At 32.3% G+C, this 24,427-nt stretch overlaps 1 protein-coding gene across 3 annotated transcripts in view; it reads left to right on the forward strand.

Annotated features, from left to right (window-relative positions):
- Positions 1 to 23,718, forward strand: part of Drip (aquaporin homolog protein drip) — a 201,688-nt gene extending 177,970 nt beyond the window's left edge. For 2 of the 3 annotated variants that reach the window (XM_088229417.1, XM_088229418.1), the window contains exons 5-8: positions 16,899 to 16,964; positions 17,800 to 17,937; positions 19,043 to 19,123; positions 19,453 to 20,683. In XM_088229417.1, coding sequence (XP_088085543.1) covers positions 16,899 to 16,964; positions 17,800 to 17,937; positions 19,043 to 19,123; positions 19,453 to 19,560 — 393 coding nt within the window. In that variant the 3' untranslated portion in view covers positions 19,561 to 20,683. Of the gene's footprint in view, positions 1 to 16,898; positions 16,965 to 17,799; positions 17,938 to 19,042; positions 19,124 to 19,452 lie in introns of all 3 variants that reach the window. The other variant, XM_088229416.1, reaches the window with a different exon arrangement.
- Positions 23,719 to 24,427: the final 709 nt, after the last annotated feature.

A 24,427-nucleotide genomic window follows, 5' to 3' on the forward strand; every position in this document is an offset into this window, starting at 1 on the left:
ACAAAACGTATTTTTTTTGCCTAGTTTGATAATCTATTAACAAAAAAATAACGCTGTTCGTAGGTATTTCTTAATTATCAAAAATTTAAACTAAATGAAGTGAATAAATACAATGATTGACACAGCTTATAGTTATCTTATGTAAAATACAGTTCTGTGTGCAAAATATATACAACCAGAATCCCGGACGAGTGTTTTTGACTCGATTGCTGCTTTCAGGTAAAATTACTATAAGAAAGTGGACGCAGCAAACTCCGGTGCCAACTGTCATCAAGCGAATGATGCAATACAGTTGGCAAGGCCATATGTACATGTATATTGCGGATGTCTCCTGAGACCCTCAACCACGCTTGCCTACTTTACAAGGCATCAGGTTATCGGCGTTCTGGACGTCCACTTCTGACTGTCCGGGAGTTTATGTCAGAACTACGGGGTGTGAACCTGACTTGCGAGGACGCTTTGGAGCTGGCAGTCGACAGAGATGCATAGAGGCTCTTTGTGGACACCATATGCTGTGTGATTAGCATATGCTCCAACTAGGAAGCGGACATGGAATGATGACGATGAGAAAGAGGAAATCAAGTTAGTGTAGAGTGAGGTTCGAACCTTTGACCTCTGATCTGTGAGTCCGCTACTCTAGCCACGGGACCTAATAACTCCCTAGACGGTGAAATTCAGTATTGTATCTACAAACATTTGGACAAACCCTAAATATTGTAGTGTTTCTTTAATTTTTATATTAAAGTACGCGTAATTCTTCTAATTAATTTTCGTACAAATTTTTTTTTTCAATTTTACCTCCTTTTACCCTTATAATTGAGACATTAAGTTGTTCTGTCACATTGACCACACGAGTACCTACGTAAACTCGATGTGCTCTTGTGTCAATTTATAATTTAGATATTTTTGAGCACCCACTTGAGATTGATTATCGCGATTAAACGGAATTTCACGTCGTTTTAGTAATCATCAAATTAAATTAGATAGTAACTTGATTTTTGAGCTCAAAAGCCAATAAATCATGGCAAAAAATTATGTCTGTGACTGAAGATTACAGGCAAAAACCTTTCTACATAATCCGAAATGATGTATTGCAAAATTATAAATGTTAATTTATTTACAGTATTTTGAGTTTGTCCAAATGTTTGTAGACAAGGACTGGAAAAATTTGGACAAACTCAAAATATTGTTGATAAATTACCTGGTCCATGAAGAAGTATAGAAATTGAAAAAATAATATTTTCAGGCGTTGCCTAGTATGTAGGTGAAATAATTCAATTAGATGAATCTCACCCGCATAAATAAAGGTTTCAGCTCTTTAACTTCACAAACATCAACAGATGAAAGAATTGAAGGAATATAGATGTTCAGATATAGGCACTTAAACTAGCCATTGACAGGTCATAAGCCCTGTAGATGCCTAGACTTCTATATTACCTTCTCTTGAATGTTCTTCATCTCTGTTGTAAAATGTTAATTTATTCTAAAATCGTATTTTTTTAATTTTTTTAAAATTATTATTTATTTTATTTAGTTCTATGATAAACATAGTCTGTCTATATTTATTTACAATACTATTTTTACATCTATTCTTATTCTAACATTATTTATTTCAATTGTACCCTTACTATCCTAATTAATAATATTTAAACTTGTAATATTTTATTTTATTTGGTATACCAACAGTTCTACATACATATTTATGGCAAACAAACAGATTCAATTCAATTAATTTATTTTAAATATAACATACAATTTACATTACAAAAATATATTCAATACGTACATATTATAAAAAAGAAAAAAAAATACACGAAAGAGACTCATGTCAAAGTAGTAGAAGAATCCCGCTCCGGAAAACCCCTTCGGATACATGGAACAGATCAATATCCAGAGCGATGTTGTTCAGCATAGCGGTAGAGATACAGATATAGTGTATAAACTCAGAACCAATAACAGATTTCCACAAAATGTACAAAGTAAGTAAAGAAAATAATAAAACATCTTATATAAATACATAAAAGTTTACACATATACATAAAAATGTTATTTTTATGTATATGTTTTTTTAATAATCAAAGAAAATACATTTTTTTAAAAGAACAGTAAGTTCAACAATATTTTGAGTTGGTCCAAATTTTTGGAGAAAAGGACTGGATTCGACTCCCTGGGGAGCTATTTATATTAACATAACACAACAGAGATAAAAACATTTAAGAGAAGGTAATACAGAAGTCTAGGCATCTACAGGGCTTATGACCTGTCAATAGCTGGTTTAAGTGGCCACTTTACACACTGTGTAACATTCACCATTCTGCCTATATTTGAACATCTATATTCCTTCAATCATTTCATCTGTTGATGTTTGTGAAGTTAAATAGCTGAAACCTTTATTTATGCGGGTGAGATTCATCTAATTGAATTATTTCACCTACATACTAGGCAAAATTAGATGAATCTCACCCGCATACATAAAGGTTTTAGCTATTTAACTTCACAAACATCAACAGATGAAAGAATTGAAGGAATATAGATGTTCAAATATGGGCAGAATGGTGAATGTTACACAGTGTTTAAAGTGGTCACTTAAACCAGCCATTGACAGGTCATAAGCCCTGTAGATGCCTAGACTTCTATATTACCTTCTCTTAAATGTTCTTCGTCTCTGTTGTAATTTTATTTATAAGTGTTTATAATTTAATTTAGCCACTAATGTCAGAGACGATCCTTCTTTATTTCCATTCAAATCACGTATGAAATATCACTTCCTAAATATTTCAGTTTTCCCCTTTTGCTCCCTCTTTCCTTCCCTCTTTACTCTATCTTACCTTCATAGTATAGTGTAGATATTTATTCAATTTCGACTTCTTAAAAAAAAAGAAAGGAAAACATTTGAATCATGTGTACTGCCAGTGACTTCGTACGCTTTAAAAACCATGGCCCTCTATAAATAAATAAATGTAGAAAAGCTCAAATGCACACAGCGATCCATGGAAAGATCCATGCTTGGTATAAGCCTAAGAGACAGAACAAAAAATGAGGAATGGAACAGAACCAGAATAGCGGATTTCATGGATCGCGTAGCAAGACTGAAGTTGGCAATGGGCAGGATATGTTGCGAGACAAGACCCCACACGATGGACCCCAAAAATGTTAAGATGGAGACCTTGGAAGAATAAGAAAGGCTTCGGAAGACCTCAAAAAAGATGGTCCGACGACATAGCCGCTGTGGAGGTTAAAAATCGGCTGCAAGCAGAAACTGAACAAAGGAAATGGAAGAGTATGGAAGAGGTCTATATCCAGCAGTGGAGGACAGAAGGCTGAAGAAAAAGAAGACGTAGTTAATGCTTAAAATATTAATGATAATTCTTTTTCGTCCCCTTTTTTACAAATGAACATACACACACGACGCTCATAAAAATGGACACGTGACATGTGTAGAAAAAGATAAAATCTCTCCATTCTAGCACGTGATTACATCTTCTTTATAACATAACATTATGTCGCAAGTGATCTTGAACGAAATAAACGCAGACATGTTTTTCATTGAAGGTTATAAATTAAGAGATGTAGGTAACACTTATTTTATTCCCACGCCACGATAAAACACCTCAATGTATGTAATTTTTATATTTCATATTTATGATCGATCGTGTGTAAAGCTTAAATCGTTAATCAGCTCTCAATGAAGAGTTTTCAATTGATTTTAGAAATAATTACAAGTTTTATGTACCAATGTATAGAGCCTTTATGTGGTTTGTGCAACAGCGTGGCCTAAACTTAGCGCGCAAATATCACAATAAAAGTAGGTTGTATTTTTAAAAATTAAATACATTTTTAAGCTTCTCACACATAGTACCTACATTTTTAAGGACAAATTTCGAAATATCAACGTATTTTTAAAAAAAAATTACGTAACCCTTTCTTATTGATTGATTTGGTGGTTATTATGTAGAACTTCATATTTAAATTTATAAAAACTGTGCGTCTTAACACATACTTTTTTGTCTTATTCTTAGTTTCAATAATAGTCTTATTTTATTTTATCTTATTTTATTTTATTTTATTTTATCTCTAATTAACATATTACAACAGAGATGAAGTACATTTTTAAGAAGGTAATATAGAAGTCAAGGCATCTACAGGGCTTATGACCTGGCTGGTTTAAGTGGCCACTTTACACACTGTGTAACATTCACCATTCTGCGCATATTTGAACATCTATATTACTTCAATTCTTTCATCTGTTGATGTTTTGTCTTATATCTTTGCATTTTTTGTTTATATGCTCACTGTTTTTTCTTGCATACCTTTGTTATTATTGTTTTTTTCTTTTTACTTTGTAAAACTTTTCATCATATCCTTTTTAACTAATTTCACTTTTTTTTCTGTATATTCTGTTTATTATTTAGTATGTTAGCATGTATTTCATTTTTATTTTTTGTAAATGCCTTTTGGGCGTTAATGAACAAAATAAATAAATAAATAAATAATGATGGTTAAATTTATTTCAACAGAGAGGGAAAACATTTTTGAGAAGGAAATTTAGAAATCTAGGCATTTACAGGGCTTATGACCTGTCATTGGCTGGTTTAAGTGGCCACTTTACACACTGTGTAACGTTCTTCTTTGAAGGTTTTTTTTTTCCAAATTAAGTTATGTATATTTTTTTATATTTAGATTTTTTATACTTTGTGATCAAATATTTCAATAAATGTTAGCAAATATAATATGTACACGGGGTATCCTCCCTTGTATATTCCCTTGGAGGCAGTGGCGTGCGTTCTATTTAGGCACATGAGCAGTGCCTACTAGAATTTCACTGAAACAATAACAAAAAATAACTCAAATTATAACCATCGTTCCCTTTCCGCACCTAATGGTGCGTAGCGCACTGCATCGATACACCAATCGCAGCGTATCTTGATCATTTTTGTTACGTGAGGTAAGGTGATCAGTCTTACGCTTCAGGTACCAGTCTAGGGGCTATGAAATACTCGAGTGTAAAAACACTATTTTAAGTCATTCAAATAGATCAAGTCAAAGAAGGAATCGTGTGTTAGAAATACGACATTGTAAAACGAGGCTCGCACAGAGACATGCATATTTTATAGGCCCATAGATTTTTAATTTTTTTACTGATAATGTTATATTGATTACAAACTTTCAAAATTTTTCTTCTTTTAAAAAACATGCTCTATCCTGGATTCAAACTAAAGATATGAACTCTTTTTCTATGATTTGTTTTGTTGCCCTTTAATAATAAGGAATATTTTTGTGTTTTTTTTTTATTTTATATTTCCTTTTTTAATTACTATAAAAAAAATACCATATAATATTTTACATAATATTTTATTTTCTCTTTCTTATGTTACACAAAAATATTACAAATGTTCATTATTTATTATAGGAGCAAAAATTCATTAACATTTTCTTGTATACCCACGAACATGCCATGCCTTTGTGGGATTTTTTGTTTACTATTTTTACTATTAATATGTATTTCATTGCTATGCTTTATTTTTTTAATACTCTGTTTTATCACTTAAGGTTTTTGTAAAAAAACAAAAAAAACAATAAAATAATAATAATATTTTATGTCAACCATGTTGGGAATTGAGTCCGAGACTTCTTGCATGGTAGGCAAACGCGCTGACCATTACATCACAAGGCGAGTAGTTAACTATGTATTTGTAAAATTTGAAAAATGCGCCAGATAAAATTCAGTTAAGTACTGCGTCATACCGATCGGCGCGCCGCCATCGGCCAGGGTCGGCTAAAACAAACAACAAATGCTTATTTTGTTCGTACTGCAGCTGCTGTTTACATGAACAAAACGTGTATTTGCGAGTTTTTTTAAACGCGTATATGAGTAACTTTGAAGGCAGTGCTTTTCGTGAATAAACAAATACCTGTTGTGACACCGGACTTCAATAAAAACCCTTTGCAAATTATTTTCAAAATTCATGTTGTTTAAAACTTCTCTGGTTAAAAAAGGATTAAAAAGAAGCCATTGTTCTTCTTTGATGGTTTTTTTCCTGATCAAATTATGTATTTTTTTTTTATATTTGAAACATTTCAATAAATGTAAGCAAATATAAATGTATACAGGGTATCCTAAAACTCGGCGTATTCCCTTCGAGGGTTAATTATGCCAGGTCTTGACACCAGAATATGTGGATGTGACCTCAGTAAAAAATCGTTAGTTTCCGAAATATTGGCTCTTTTATGAATTTAGTGAAAATCTATTGCTTAGTCTTTAATGTCTCTAAGTTACGATATTTAGCGATGAATTTTTCAATTATACGTGATAAATGAACGATCGCAATGAGAACATTTGACACGAATCTGTCTCACAGGAGATGAAATCCATATTACAACATAGCTGTCAGAAGACGTTCACTTTCGTTCTTTTTTGTCGCGTTACAGGGTCATGTGACTAAATGTGTCCTATACAAGGTGTCCCGAAACCATGTATTCCCTTCGAGGGCTGATGGGCCAGCTCGTGAAACATGACTCACCAAAATATGTTAACATGGGTAATATGCCAGCTAAATGACTCACTAGTTAAGCCAATGGTCTATATAAATTGGTTATGTTTTTTATGAATATTTTAGTTTTTTATTGTTTATTATGTTAATGATAATTAGGTTAATTGGATTAATTACGTTTTTTTATTATTACTTTGATGTTACCTTTGTTAAATAGCTAATTTTCGGCATGTTTCACATTTTGTAAAATATTTCCCTCGGCACGGGACACATTATTCTGTATAAAAAAAGAATACAAACAATGTAAAAGTATAAATAAATCAATATTAAGTAAAAATGATATTTCAGCTCATTTTTTTATTATTCATTAAAATTTATAAACAAAAGTTAATACTGTCTAGATAGCGCCAAACTAATTATAATTAAATGTTTATCTACGCGTTTTTAACACAAATAAAAAGAAAAAGCAGGAATGTATCACAAAAAATCAAATACACACAAAAAATATAACTATTATTATCATCATTCCCTTTCCGCACCTGATTGTGCATAGGACACTGCATTGGTACACTTATCTTATCATTTTTTTATCAAGGTAAGGTAATCAGTCTTACGCTTCGGGTACCAGTCCAGGGACTATAAAATATTCTAGTGTGAAAACACAATTTTTTAAATAAATATTTTATATCAACCATGTCGGGAATCGAATCCGAGACCTCTTGCAAGGTAGGCAAACGCGCTGACCATTACACCACGAGGCCGACCTAAATATAACTATGCTATGAAGAAAAAATACAATAGTGTGAATTTAAAAAAAAACAAATAATATTTTAAAACTTTGAGGTCTTTGTTTTTGATTCGATGGCTGATTAGATAAATGATTTTTCTTTTCATCTGATGAATAAATATAATTATCTATTATATTTTATTTATTTTCAGTTCAGAAACAGTAAAACTTATCACAATATACATCCTTTATAAAATTATTTGTGAACATCAATAATCACAAAACAAACATAAAAATGTAAATAAAAAAAAAACAATTAAAAATAAATATATAGTTAATGCAATTTATTAAAAATTAAGATATATGTAAAAAAATTACAAAAATAGATGTATTTCAAACAATTTAATAAAATTTAACTTAAATATTTACAGTCTCGTAATAATTATAAGTGTTTTTATGTAAAACATTCATTATAGCGATACATTTTTTTTTATTTATAAATTCATTTTAATTAAAAAAGTATTGTTAAATGCTCTTTCAATAGCAACTGTATTTGTAACTTCTCCTTTATCCTAAATTTATATTTGAAGCAATAATTTTAAACATTTTTACTATACTATGAAGAGAGGAGAGGGGATGGGACGGAAATAAAAAGGATAAAGGAACAATTTAAATATTTAGATAGTGACATTTCAATCTTGACTTAGATGTAAATAAAGAAGGGGCGGGCGTCTCTAACATTAATGGGTAGATTATTCCACAATCGAAAGGCTACTACTGTGAAAGAGGAGGCAAGAAAATTAGAGCTATAACGGGGTATTAAAGGGGTTCTCTCGTTACTAGAACGAAAAGATAGTCCGTGTTGTGAAAGAAGTTGGATGAGCTCTCTCAGATACACAGGCGAAGTAGGATCATTTAAAATATTGTGAAGAAGTGATAGAATGTGAATGTTTCTTCTATGCCTGATACTGAGCCAGTGTAGTTGCGTGCGATACTCGGTTATGTGGTCAAATAAAAAAAAACGAATTCAAATATTCTGCAATCGTTCTAACTTATCAAGTAATTCAGAATTAGCATCTATATAACATACATCCGCATAGGAGTGGAAGAAGTAAGCTCTGGACTAATGTTTGCTTAACATTAATTGGCAAGAAATTCTGTAATCTTTTAAGTGAGTGCAAACTGCTATAAAGTTTACGACTAACTTCGCTAACCTGATCGTGCCACCCTAAATGCTTATGAATGATAATACCCAAGTTTTTTACTGAAGTCCTGAATGGAATTTCTGTACCATCTATTTTGAAAAGAGGAAGTGTGGAAAAATTCACTTTTGAATACATTTGTTTACTACCAACAAGTATAATTTGGGTTTTTGTTGGATTTATGAGCATTCAAAGTTCTTCGTATAAAAATAAAATATTTAAATAGGGCCACTTGGAAATCTTAGAATTTAAAAAAGCGCTTTATAATATGAAACATAAAATAAATAATTATTTAAACAATATTTCCTTTAGTCCACTACACACTTGTGTAATTTCGAAGTCTCGATGGAAATTTTCAAAATTACGAAACTTGATAATACCATGCACAAAAATAATTTATTATTTTGTCTTAGTTTTATATTCTATGGTAGTCTACAAATATTTTTATAACCAACTTCCTCATTTATAAATGTCTAGACGATTGGATGTATGTACTTTTATTCGATAAATTTAAATATGTATTATAATCAATATGTATGTAAATACACTGAATAAGGAATTATAAATATAACAAAATATAACATAGATCATTGTTAGAACATCTGCCAAATAAAATTATCTGGATGTAATGTAAATTTGATCATGTTTACACTCGTAAACAATATTTCGCTTTTACTCAAAGCCCGCTGGGACAAAAAATATATCCTTGACAGTGGTGGGTCGGATTAGACCCATTTTAAAAATTAACCTTTTAGGCATTTTTTGTGGGTTTACAATATCATTTAATAATCCAAATGTGGTCTGAATCCTTAAAAATACAAAATGTTATGATTTGTGTACAATTTTTCACGATTTTGTTAATATATATATATATTTTTTAATATAATTGATGATTTTCAATACTCCTGGGTCTAATCGGACCCATTTCCATTAGGTATAAGTTGTATTCAAATTAGTTTCATCATCATCTGCATTCCGCACCTAATGGTGCATAAGGCACTGCATTGGTACACCAATCGCAGCGTATCTTGATCTTCTTTTTTTTTACATTGAGGTAAGATGGTCAGTCTTACGCTTCAGGTACCAGTCCAGGTACTATGAAATATTATATCGTGAAAACGCTCTTTTAAATCAATATTTCATATCAACCATATCAGGAATCGAACCCGAGACCTCTTGCATGGAAGCAGACGCGCTGACCATTACACCATGAACCGAGATAAATCCTATTGAGAAATGTGACAGTTGACTAATCGCAGGCCTATACCATCGCTATTTAAATTCAAAATTATTTATTTTATCAAAATAATGTAAAATATTTAAGCCGTTATATTGGGAGAACATATTAAACCAGGAACCTTAAACCGATGGTTGACATTATTAAAATGTAATATATTATAGAAATAAAAGACGAGTGATACTTTAATTCGCCAATTTGGAATCCAGTGACCGGTTTCATCGCTTTCGCGACATTTTCGAGACTAGTATCTCAATGTATTTATACAAAACAGAGGTAAGAATAGAGGATTCAAAATTATATGAAAGCAAATTAAATTAACTTGTTTTTGTCAGGATCATTAATTAAGTGTTTCGGGTTAACTAATGAGATGATATAATGATATTTTAATGAGTTTAAGTATTGTACATATATATAACAAACAAACCATCACGCCGTTTCCCTGAAAGGGTAGGCAGAGAGGATAGAACGCCACAACACTCTATCTTTGCATATAGATCTCGCTTCCTCTACACTCATACATCTTCTCATGCACGCGCGCCGATTATTCCGACTTTTGACATGTCCATCTTTAAGTATTTGTTGGATTTGGTCATGCCATGTCTTTCTCGGTGTTCCTCTATTTCTGCATCCGTCAACATTCGCATTGTAAATATTCTTAGCCGTTCTTTCGCTGTCCATTCGTTCTGCATGTCCAAACCAGCGCAGAGCTCCTTTCTTGATTTTGTCGATAATGCTTGTCTCAGCCTTACATAATGTACGGATCTCAACATTTGTGCATCTATCGTACATAGTTTTACCGCATATTCGCCTGAGAGATCGCATTTCGACAGCATTCAGCCTACTTTCATCCCTGTTTTTCCAAGTCCATACTTCGCTCCCATACATCAGGGACGGGACCAGGACTCCGTTGTTAACTGCCAATTTCGGTCGATTTGAGTGCACCGTTTACTCTGTTCCCGGCACTCACCCTCCTTTCAATATCTTTCTCAGTCATTCCATCCCTAGTGAACATACTTCCCAGATACACAAATTCCTCTACTTGTTTTAGTATAACTCCATTCACAGTGATTTCACATTTAGTCATACTTTCATTTCTTTCAAAAACCATCACATTCGATTTATCGACATTCATCAGCAAATCGCTTCTCTTGCATACATCGTAGACCTTTGTTACCAAGAATTGCAGTTTCTCTTTGTTGTTAGCAAGAAGTACAGCATCGTCAGCATACAAAAAACAATTGTTGTCCTATTCTTCATGAGTTTGATTTCTGTCAATTATGATTTCTGAAAAGCAAAGGGTAAAAAGTCATTATGTAATTTTTTTTTATTTTTTTTTTATTTATTTATATACGGCATTTCTGCCATTTACATATATGTGGTATAAAGAGTGCTTAGAAATAAAAAAATAATAAAAAAAAAAAATCGAGTATGAAATATTAATATACTCGTACTATACACATTATTAATTACTTGAAATACATACATATTTTAAAGAAATTATACAATAACAAAATACATTAATCAATCAAATTATAACTATTCCAACCCAATCTTCTGAAGATGATTTGCTCTTTTTGATAAAAATATGTTGGTCATTTTGTTTTTTAAGTTATGCAGAGATAAACTAAATATATCAAAATGTGATGCATATTCATTCCCGGTATTCTGTAATCTAACAATAGGTGAGTAATATTGAGCTACCGTTCGAGAATTTTGACAATAAAATATTGTAGATGTTCTGCTTAATCTAGGTGGTACATAGAATGAAATCAATTATAGTAGATCAGGGGCATCAAACATTGGTTTTATTATTTTATATAAAGTCATAAGATCGGTCGATGTTCTTCGTTCTTGCAATTTAGTTAATTTAAGAGAGTCTAAAATTTTGTTATAATTTAATTGATTAGTAGAAAAACCCATCTTAAAATTAATATATCTAAGAAATTTATTCTGAATTCTCTCAATAGAATCTTAGAAAGTGATTTGATAAGGTGACCATATTGGAGAATTATAATCTAGTTGGCTTCTAACAAGAGATGTGTAAAGATATTTTAATGTGTTTATATTATTAAAATCTTTTCCGGTTCTAAGTACAAATCCTAATAATTTTACAGCTTTGTTAGATATTTTAATAATGTGCTCTTTAAATAATAATTTTGAATCGAACAAAACACCCAGATCGCTCACGGTAGAAACATCAGTAATTTTAATATGTCATTATGTAATAATCTCCAATAGAAAAAGTAGTTGCATCTTAAACATACATAGTTTCACTAATGTGAAATATGTCTATCTCCAAAGTGATAATGTTTAGCTGCCTCACTGCTCTTCCATTCGGCATAGCCAAATGCAGGTAGGTTCTGGAAACCGGGAGGTAAAACAGTATTTGCCGAGTGTTGACGCTGTCAGAGATAACTATCTTCTTTCTCTTCTTCTTTTCTTTTCCACATCCGCTCCTAAGCCAGCCAGCATTTTCTCCTCTCTCCACGTCAATCCAGCGCCCCTTAATTCCACCGAAGAAAGTTGAAAGATCGTCATCGACGGCCTTCCAAGACGGCGCGAGCCCGCAGGTTTAAAGAAGAGGCAACTTGGGTTTAGGGTCTCCCGAGGCATGCGCAGCACGTGTCCAAGCCAGGTCCACCGCCGCATCCTCAGGACGTTCGTTTTAGGAGGCTGCCTCGATCGAACCACCTCATACCTAATATTATTCTCAAGCACTTACTCTCAAAACTCAGAAGTTTGGTGTTTTGAGCTTTGGTAAGACTAGAGTTCCAGACATCACGCATCATGTTAAAAGTTGCTCCAGCAATTCCTAGGCGGTTTGCGAGCTCTTTGTGCATGCTGAGATAACTTTCAGGAACATAAAAATTAATACTAGAGAGTATTTTAGAGAAAATGTCCGAGTTCTCGATAAAACCTGTTATCAGTCTGAAAAAATGGGTCAGTGTGATCCCATCCCTTCTAAGTTGCAAACTGCTGATCCCAAGCATGCCCAAGAGGAATTCCACAGATAACTACCATACCCCCTCATGTATGCCTCAGAATTATTTTCTGAACCCTCTTTAACATGAGGGAATATCTTGCATCGTGCGGACTCCATATCACAGAGGTTCAAGCCTGACCCGAATCAACGAGTTGTACAGGATTCTGAATGTACGATGATCATAGAAAACCCAGCCAGTTCGGAGAATAAAGTCCAACATCTTCAGAGCAAGGTCACAAGGTCTTCATTTCTCAATAAAGTAAAATCGAATTTTCTGATTTAATTAGTATGATTTTTTTTCGAAACAAGTTCAATTAAACGTACTTATGCAGAAATCACCCAGCCATAGAAAAGTGGAACTGAGATAGTAGCACCTTCGTGAAAAGACTGAATAATTTATCGAATCGAATTTACACAACAGTTGGAATGTTTTTAACTTTGACAAATAATAAACAATGAATACGTTAGTTTTTTTTACTCTACAAACAAGAATCTAATTATGTAGTTTGAATCATTTCTAAAGTACCGTAAGATTTTTCTAGTGCTGTGGGTGTTTTCTGCAAATTGAGAAACGCCGTTTTAGTGATCGACACCATTTTCAGAAGGTGATTAATACAGTTTTTTTGTATAAAAGCGGTCTGGCTGTTTTCAGCAGAACATAGAATTGACCTTACTGCACCCGATAACATCAATATCTCATTTTTTCAAAATGGTGGACTGGCTGCTTTCTGCATAACTACGTTCAATTATAGGCTACCGACGAAGGTACTTAAATTTTTATTTCAATAAACACATTTTTGTACAGAAAATTCGATTTTAAATTATGGACAATTGAAGATAATTCTGTAAACTTCCCATTGTAATCGGGGCCCAGCGCTTCGAGGCCGAGAAGATAGCGTTTGTAATCGCGACCCTAATATAACCTTATGATCCTTATGCGATGTTTATAACAAAGAATTTTCACTTTACCTTCCTTATTCTACCGCTGTTCTTTGGCATAACTTTGTACCATGTTTATGAGTAAGAATAAAACTATTTTAAACATTAAATAAATTATACTCACGTGACAGTCATTACGAGATTTCTCAATGTGCTTTTGCGGTAACATTTATGTCAGCAGAAACTAAAAATATCATAATGAGTCTCTCTTATAGCATTATAATAACATTATCTTATATTGTAACACATATATGAACATGACCATTCGAAGGTTTCTGCTTAACGATTTAATTGTTAACTAAAAATAGAATTTCTCCATTGCCGCGCTACTGAAAGTCATTTTTATTTATTTATCTGTTACATATTCATAAATATAGTCAAATCAAAGTGGTGTATATCGGAATCTTAACATTGTAGCCATACATCCCGCGGATAAAATAAAATATTTCTGACTGTACTTGGATAGAAAATTAAATACATGCCTGTTCGTACCATTTATATGCCGATGATTTGCAATTGTATATTCATTTCGAACCCGTTGACATTGTTGAAACACAGAGTAATGTCACTTGCACTCGAGCAATATCTCTTCATGGACAAAAAAACATGGACTTCTCATAAATCCAACAAAAGCCCAAATTGTACTTGTTGTTAGTAAATAAATGTATTCAAAAGTGAATTTTTCCACACTTCCTCTTTTTAAAATACATGGTACAGAAATTCCATTAATGACTTCAGTAAAAAACTTAGGTATTATCATTCATAAGCATTTAGGGTGGCACGATCAGGTTAACGAAGTTAGTCGTAAACTTTATAGCAGTTTGCACTCGCTTAAAAGATTACAGAATTTCTTGACAATTATTGTTAAGCAAACATTAGTCCAGAGCTTACTTCTTCCACTCCTTAACTATGCGGATGTATGTTATATAGATGCTAATTCTGAATTACTTGATAAGTTAGAACGATTGCAGAATATTTGTATTCGTTATATCTTTGATCTTCGCAAATTTGACCACATAACCGAGTATCACACGCAACTACATCAGGCATAGAAGAAACATTCACATTCTATCACTTCTTTACAATATTTTAAATAATCCCACTTCACCTGTTTATCTGAGAGAGCTCATCCAACCTCTATCACAACACGGACTATCTCTTCGTTCTAGTAACGAAAGAACCCTTTTAATACCTTGTCATCGCTCTAATTTTATTGCCTCCTCTTTTACAGTAGTAGCCGCTGGATTGTGGAATAATCTACCCACTAATGTTAGAGACGCCCCCTTCTTTATTTACATTTAAGTCAAGATTAAAATGTCACTATCTAAATATTTGAATTGTTCCTTTATCCTTCTTCTTTCCGTCCCATCCCCTCTCCTCTCTTCATTGTATGGTGTTAATTTTTAATTCTTTAATTAATCTTTGTTTTTAATTTTTGTATAAAATTTTAAGATTCAATAAGTCCATGTATTTATAATTTTATCAAACTGAACGGTTTGGGTAGGTAGGAAAAAATTGTCTTAAGGCAATATGCCCGCCCTTATATGTATATATCTTGTATAAGTGTCAAATAAATAAAAATAAATATATCTGTACCTTAGAGCAGTGGTCAGTATACTAATAATTTAAAAGAGCAAAGATCAACAGTACAACAATTAAAATATCTTCCGAGTGAAAAATTTCTTTTCGTATTAAACAAACCTTATAGTGCTGCGACGATCTCTGTATTAACTCACAATTCCGCCGAATACAGTCTAAAGATCGTCATCTACGGCCTTCCAAGACGGCGTGAGCCCGCAGGTTTAAAGAAGAGGCAACTTGGATTTAGGTTCTCCTGAGGCATGCGTAGCACGTGTCTAAGCCAGGTCCACCGCGACATCTTCAAGACTCTCATTATAGGAGGCTAGTTATAAAATCGAACCACCTTATACTGAATATTTTTCTCAAGCACTTACTCTCAAAACTTAGAAGTTGGTGGTGTTTTGAGCTTTGGCCAAGATTCGCACCCATATAGGAGTACTGGCTTCTATACTACCTTCTCTAAAATGTTCTTAATCTCTGTTGTAATTTGTTAATATTAACAGCTCCCCGGGGAGTTGAATCCAGTCCTTGTCTACAAAAATTTTGACAAACTCAAAATATTGTTGGTTCGTTTTTATGAAAATATTTTAATTATCATTTTTCCGTACATTTTCAAGAAGCTGCCGTACAATTTAATGCTATAATTTTTACCACGCGCAAGAAAATATTTTTTGTGTCCAATTTCCCGTAGGGCTGAAGTCCTCAATCGAAGATTCTTGAAAATGTATGAAAAAAATCGTATTAACGATTTTAATAAAAATGAACTGAATTTGTTTGCAATAGAGAAGAATTATTTTTTTGAGAGTATGGATGTCATTTACAGGGCTTATGACCTGTCATTGGGTGGTTTAAATGACCACACTGTCACTTCAACAATCTGCAAATATTTAAACATCCACATTTCCTCAACTTAAAAGTCAACAGATGAAAGAGAGTGAAAATGTTTTCCCTCTCTGTTGCAACAAATTTAGATCTAAATAACTCCCTAGGGAAGAAATTCAGTCTGTATACAAACATTTGGACATACTCAAAACATTGTTTATTAAAAATGAACTACTTTAAACGACGTCACTAGTTTTTTCCGAATTAACCAATGATAGACTCAACCAATGATAGAACTTGTGACGTCACATCTGGAGTAATTTCAAAATTGCGAAACTTTAAAAAATCATTGCGCTGATAATACGATACATAAAATATTTTATTCAGCGTTTCGCTTATTTTTATAGTATACAGGGTGTTCTTTAAACCCTGTCACATCCGAAACCACGATGATCAGTATGAGCAAGAAGACATATTGGCACATTAAAATATTTTTTTAGAACGAATAAAATTTACAAAAATAAAATATTTAAAAAAACAAATGGTTTCTTACTTCTGCAGGGGAGAAACGAGGGGGGAGGGGGATTCTGATACACCCGCCCCCCTCGCTTCTCCCCAGCAGAAGTAAGCAACCATTTGTTCTTTGTTATTTATTTTTTTAAATTTTTCGTTCTAAATATTTTTTTTAATGTGCTAATATGTCTTCTTGCCCATACTGATCATAGTGGTTTTGGGTGTGACAGGGTTTAAAGAACACCCTGTATTATTAAATACTAAATAAATAAATAACCACTGAACTTTCTTATTGTATTTTTTATCTGCGCGGACACAGAATGCAATTATTAATTACCCTTAATTTAATCTTCCTTGTCAAATCTGAAATTAATAATGTTTTTGTTTCGTTTCGTTTCAGGCCGCACTTCCAGAATCGATAACTGCCCTAGGGGTCACAAAACCAGAAAACATAACTGAACTTCAGGTAAATTTATTTTACGGTTTTTTAAACATACTTAGGCCAGTGGTTCTGAATTTTTTTGAAGTCAGTTCTATCGATGATCAAAAATGATATGATAATAATTATTTTTTTATGCTTTGGAAGAAATGTTGCCATAGCACAGTGCATGCGCATTATGTCATCTCAAACGTCAGATGATCTAAAGCATGCGCTATAACTATCTTGAATTGTCAAATCTTAAACGCTAGATGTCACTGATGTCTTAGCTGTCAAACTTTACTCCATGCTCAGTGTCAAATTTACTTATTTCTATTTTGTATTTTAAACAAGCTTCTGTGGTCAAAAGTAGCCCCTACGTAACGATATAAAATTTTAATATATCTCAATTAAAGTTAAAAGTGCTTGCTTGAACATGATTTATGTCACTTCCAGTGCGTAGATATCTGTACTGTGTATGGGTACCCTCGATAGCTATCGATGTACTTACCTCAAAACTCGAAGATACAGGGTCGATAGTGTGTATCTTCTATCACAGTATTGGGGAGACATTTGCAAGAGAGTTGCAAAAAAACAAAGTTCTAAACCTACTCGTATTTATAAAAATTCTCAGCCACCGCGTTTCCTCTTGATATTTTTTTTTATAAGATAATTTAACAAAGATACATACTAGAAAACATGCAATTTGAAGTTATTCGTCGATACAATTTCACACTCATGTGTTATATCTTCAATAAATTATAGTATTACACAAAATAGATAGAATTACAATTGATTTTTTATTTTTATTTCTTAAACAGTACACAATACAATGAAAAATAAGTTGGACGTGGGTACTAAATTATTATTGTTGTTATTTTAGGCTCTTCTGGTGGAAGGTCTTATCACATTCGTGCTGGTACTAGTTGTGCATGGAGTATGTGACGGACATAGGTCAGATGTCAAGGGGTCTGCTCCTCTCGCCATTGGACTCGCCATTACTGCCTGCCACGCCGGAGCTGTGAGTATTCTTCCATGAAAACAATGATCAGTCAAACATGCTAATCACTGAACCACTAAACGGACTTTTATGTTTCCTATTCCTAATATTAATAATCGGTCAGATTGATAAAGCGCTGTTTTTAAATATTGTCAAATAGATGATTCGACAAGACGATTCCTAATGCCATATTTTTTTAATAAATATGATGCTCTTTAGATAGCATAACAATATTTTATGTTAGTCATAAACTTTTTTGTTTGTTTTTGCTTTTTACAATTAATCATATCCATTTACTACCTCTTTGAAGACTTAATCCTGGGAATTGGTTTGCATCAAAGTCCCGCATCTCGTCCTCCACTGTTCTTTATACTCTGCAGCCCTCATCAGCTCAATATATGAATCACAGTCCTCGCACATTTGTTCCAAATACTCGGGGGCGCCATCTGTGATTTGTCCCCTTAGCCATTCCCTCTGTGATTTAATGCAAGAGACCCTCATGGCGCATAATGTGGCCGATCTATTGGGCTCGCCTCTCTGAGGTAGTTTTAATTAGGTGCCTCCCTTCATCGATTCTACTGAGAACCGTCATTAGTGATCTGGTCTCTATATTTATTTTAATTAAATGTCTTCTTCTTCAACTTTATTTAGATTCAAGAGTCTCTTATTACAGTATTATCTTCTGAATCTGAATTCCAGCTATCTCTCCAACGTAGAGGGCCTCCCTGGTGGACGCTGTCCGTCTGATATTAATTCTCTGTACATACAAGTATCAACGACGCTTTGACCCCCATCTGACTACATCTTGAACCTCACAGACCTCTCAAGATTATGGTGTACTCACAATTATGGTGTACTTGTGTAAACACAATCACGTAAAATCTTCCCAGCGATAGCACGCAGAGTTCTTATTTCTGATGTCGGTAGTATACAGATGGATATCTATATACTATGGATCTATAAAGATTCAGGAGGATTTTCGACCCGTCTTTAAGAGTTCAATTTCACAATTGTATTTTTAATTACTGCATGAATTTTGCCCTATATCTCTATACCTCTCCTTTATCGCCCTGCTTTTCTGATAGATTTACCTTACAAACCAATTGTTTTCTTGTGGTTTTTACAGATTGCTTTCACTGGATCCAGCATGAACCCGGCTCGTAGTTTTGGTCCTGCAGCAGTTCTTGGTGATTGGCAATTCCACTGGGTAAAATTATATACATGTATTTGATGTTAAGTTAGGTTATCAGTAAATGGTTGGGAGTTCAACACTACTAAAATCTTAACTTAGGGTTTTTATTATTTTAATTTTATTTTGAATCTTGAAGTTAGGGCACTCATAAACATATTTTTATGTGTGCTCTAATAATAACATCATAAATATATTTCATTTGTAAGTTGCTTAACACACAATATGTAACTGAACAAGATGTGATGTTTTACTTGTTGATATATGGTATAGGTGGTACTGTCTACACATCGTGGCTGAAACATGAATAGTAATTAAACCTAATTATTTGTAATGATTCATTTCAGATTTACTGGGTTGGTCCCCTTGTAGGCGGAGCTCTAGCCGGCATTGTATACAGAATCGTATTCAAAGTCAGAAAGGGAGATACAGAAGCAACATCCTACGACTTCTGAGACCGGAGGGCCCAAGTGAGGCGTGTTGCCCCTTCCGAGAACAGCTGACACACCCACCCTGTGCTGCCTATGGAGACAGACACAGCAACGTACAATACTCCAACAAATATGACAGATTCAATCCACACACACATATCGCAAACCAAAGAACTAGATTGACATAAACCAGGCTCATATTTCCCTTCTCTGGCCGAATTCTTAGAGAACCAATGATAAAATGAATCGTTTTAAGAGAGAGTTCATTCATCTATAAAACATAGTCTCATAGAGTGAATTTATAACATACTTATGTTTAATCAAACTTGACATTAAATGCAAAACTAGACGAGATTAGCTTTTAAGTAATCTAATTATGTGTCATTAAAAATCATAGAAACATCTGTCTTTACTATATACATATAAGGTATATTTATCACGTCTAATTAGGAATGGCAATAGGCTGTTTTCGATAGATACTTGGGCCAGTTAGATAATGTGGTAAATCTCTATTTTAATAGAAAAATAAATGAATACATTCTCTTAAAACCCTTATCTGTCCTGTTACAAATCCTGGATTTTTTTTGTTGTAATAATCATCTAATTAAATATTTGATTATGAACTCTTGACGGCATGTATAAAACTTATGAGAAACTGGGAAATATGGGCCGAAATTTGTTGTGTAGAGCTTTCAAATAACTATATATCTTTGAATATTCCGGGAAAAAGTTGTATTTTTTCAGAATAATAATCTAGTACTTTATATCTGTAGGTATAGAATATAAAAAAAATCATTTTACAAAATGAAGTGAGTAAAAAATAACTAAAAAAACATTAATGTCATTTATCTTTTACTTTGATTCAAAATGGTGTCTATGCTTGCTTTTTTAAACAGGTTTTAGAATTTACTTCAGCTCTTGTGCTCTCCTTAAAATAATTCTTTATTGAACTACCGATTTGGAGTCGAAAGTTTAACTATAAGTATTTTAGAAGCAAAGCAAGAATAATATACCACCGTAACTCTTTAAGTATTGAAAAAAAACAATCTTGTTTAATTATTTTCAGCTATAATCTAAAATCAACAATTACTATGAAATAGAAGCGATTAAATTTGAGTAAAAAAAATTGTTTCTGTGCTTTCCAAAACAACATAGCTGAAGAGTAGAACGGTGTTGTATATTGGATTAATGTCATTATACAATTGAAATAATACATAACACTGTAATCAGATACAATCAGTTAAATGTAATATGGCAAAAGGTTGCATAATAATTATATTGTACAAATTGCAAAACTCAAATCTAATTTTCTTCGAATGATAAACATTTTGTCAAATATGATTTAATGTTTTTTACATATCTCGACAGTGATAGCTAAATGTAGATTCAATTTTTTGCCAATTGATTAACTTTTAAATAGATTATTATCAATCGTGATTGGTCTGTGTTAATTATTTTAACATCAATTTGATAACACAGTACACTGTATATTATAGAATATAATATTTTATTTTTTTGTAGATTATGACGTCCCTTGAAAATTGATAATCAAGAAATATTTTCAATTATCTTTCCAATTGTCGTTTCAATCTATTGAAAGATCTTGGTTTGTGATAAAAATATACCCTGTTCTGAATTTGATAATGAATTCGTCGATCTGTGTTATTATGTCATATCTGTTGGAAATAATATTATTTAAAAATCGTTTTATATAAATATAAACTATGCTTTTCTTTTTTTAATTTGTAGATGATGAATGTTGCAATTCCAGGTCATTCATTATTTTCTAAAGTATATCAATTCAATATAATTGCCAGTGTTTTAAAATAACACAATTCATTTATCATGTCAACACTATTCAGTCCAACTGATTATTGTAAAAACAATTCATACAACAATAATGTTTGAATTTAACATACCAAATAATGCAATACTGTTTGTGGTAGATACTTTTTAAAAATATGTATCTGGCTATTAAAAATTGTATTAAATGTAAATTAGATAAGGTGGTAGGTGGCAAACGGTGGTTTAGGATCACAGTGGCTAACTACAATAATATTATTTCTGCTCATTTTCGGTTATACCACAATCATATTTCGTCATATTTATTTGTGACATAAATTTTATCTCATTCACCAATATAAAAAACTGTCATATGTTTTGCTAAAAAGTGTTTTATTTTGTAAGATGCATTACTTTTGTTTATTTATTTTGTTAGTTCCTGCTTGATTATTGTTAAGGATTCAAAATAATGTTTTGCTGGATTCATTCTACATTTATTAATTAATATACAAGATTTATAAATTATAATAAGACAAAATGCATCACATTACATACTCATGTATATCAATAAATAAACGTAGAATTTAATCCGGTGAAATTTATTTTGGATAGGTACCTTATCAATATTGACTTTTATTTTTGTTTATGAAGATAAACAAAAATACAAACTGTGTTTTTGTTGTTTGCCCCCTGTGATACCGAAGCCCCGATAAAATACACAATAAAACTTGTATCTATGTTCAGAATATAAAACAGATGGTTTTATGGTAAGATACGAAGAATTTTGATAAATGATTACTGTTCAATAACTTTCTATGGAACAAACTTCTATATTTTATCATTTTTTTTATTATTTATAATTATATTATTTTTAAGGTTTTATAAACACAACGGAAGAGGGTGAATCTTCAAGTATTATCCATGTAAATAATTGTACTTAATTTTAAAACTTCATTTCACAAATCATCCATATTCATGTGCACAACATACTTTGCTTATTTATTGTAATCTTTGTTATATATTATTGTATAATCCTTTGGCTTCAAAACAACATCGATTGGTCGAATTTCGAAAACCAAGAATAAATCCACTGATAAAATCATTTTCTCATAATATAGCAAAATAATATATTTGCTATTATAATAAGTCAGTTTACATAATGATAATATTGTCCGTATAAATTAAATATACAACAATAAACATTTGTACATAGTTTAAACATTCTAGCGCTACTCGGTTGTCAAATAACTAAACTTAGTAAGTGTTTTACCAAAAACCATATTCAACCATATTATATACATATACGTACTAACCATATTATATACATCTTTAAAAAAGAATTTTTAAATTTGAGATGTTACAAATCTGGATGTACAGGCTGAACCATTTCAATTATCATTGAAATTAATTTAGCATATTTTAAAGCACTTTCTAATTTATGTTTTGTTTTGATTATCACATAAACTTTTTAAAACAATTTCATAACTTGTGTTCATACATGCCTTAGAAAACAACAAAGGTTCACTTCTTATCACTACTTCTCATTATCTCACTGCATTAAGTACTGCTTTGGTACTCCGAATGCAGCGTATTTAGATCATTTTTGTTACATAGAGAGAAAGATGATCAATCATACCCTTCAGGTGCCTGAGGCCTGTTGACACTTATTCTGCATGTTCTGGGTTGCCTTTCCATGACTTTTTTACTCCATGTAGCGTCCGTGGTTCTGGCTAATAAAGCCCAGCCCAGCTTCTTTTCGGGTTGGCAACTCTGTGGACTACATCGGTGACCTTGGATCTCGCTCTTATCCATGTTTTAGTAATTCTGTCTCTTAATGAAATACCCAGCATTCTCTTATCCATAACCCTTTGTGTCACTGATAATTTGTGTAAACAAATATTGTTATATTATTAATGAAACTGCAATACCACGTCTTTGAATTGATCAAGTCTCAATCAATTGGTTTTTGTTGGCAGGAGCATCTAAAAAGCGTTTTTTACTTATGATTTTTTATAATTTAAAAATACCGCTGAAGTATCAGAAAAACTATAATTATTTAGAGTAAAAGTAGCAATAATTTAAAGCTGGGCCTGTTAGTTTAATTTATTGCAGTAAAACATTTTCATAAAAAAACAGGTTACGCGGTATTGCAGTATCACTGACGGACAATATGTACTGTACTTAGGACGTTCTATAAAAATGTACAGAAACTGTAATCATGAAATGATTTTAACATTCACTTTTGAAGCAAAGGATTATTAGTGTATGGAAATATTAATTGATTTCATTTCTATATAGAGTTTAGGAAAGTAGATTTGATTATAAAAAATAGTTTGTAGGCAAAATGAAATTATTTCTGCAATGTATTTGCACCAATCGTGGACAATTATTATTGTTAAATTGTTCCACACTAATGTATGTAGAAAAATAAAGTATTAAAAAAAAATGATTTTTTATATGTTATTGGTGAAAGACTACACACATTTTATTTCTCACAAATGCAGGTTTTTTCCAAGCATTACCGCACACAAGCCATTGTTATCCGTAAGATATTGAATTGTTTGTTTTAAATAATCAACAAAAATAAGTCATAGAACTCAGTTGATTGTTTTGCTCGTTGCTGGTCATCATTCGTAGCCATTTAATTATCTATGGGATCTCTATTATAGCCCAGTGGTTCTTTAACTATAAGAAAAAATTGCACTGCACAAAAATTCTATGGGCAGAAAACAAAGAAAAATATGCAGACATAACTTTTGTTACAAATTAAATGTGTTACATTACAGATTATAAACATCCCCATAATGACTTACGGAATCATAGCAAGAGCAGATACTGTTAGAACAAAACACTTCCTTTAGAACTCCAGAAATGAAAACGTTGCAACCATAGGTAGAACCCTCAAAGATAGAATACCTAATGAAATGATTCGCAGAACACGGGTGTTATGGAACATAGAGGGCATTGTGAAATGGAGTAGGCAGAGAAGACGATTCTAAAAAGACCACGTTGAGAGATTCCTAAGATTGTGATGCAAGAGTCCCCCGAGGAACGTCGACCACCGGTACGACCACCAAAGAGGTGGAGGGAAAGTTGGACATCTGCATCA

Source organism: Micrasema longulum, unplaced genomic scaffold (genome assembly GCF_059751315.1).
Source record: "Micrasema longulum isolate JH-2025_06_02 unplaced genomic scaffold, ASM5975131v1 h1tg000668l, whole genome shotgun sequence".
Classification (NCBI taxonomy): Eukaryota; Metazoa; Arthropoda; class Insecta; order Trichoptera; family Brachycentridae; genus Micrasema; species Micrasema longulum.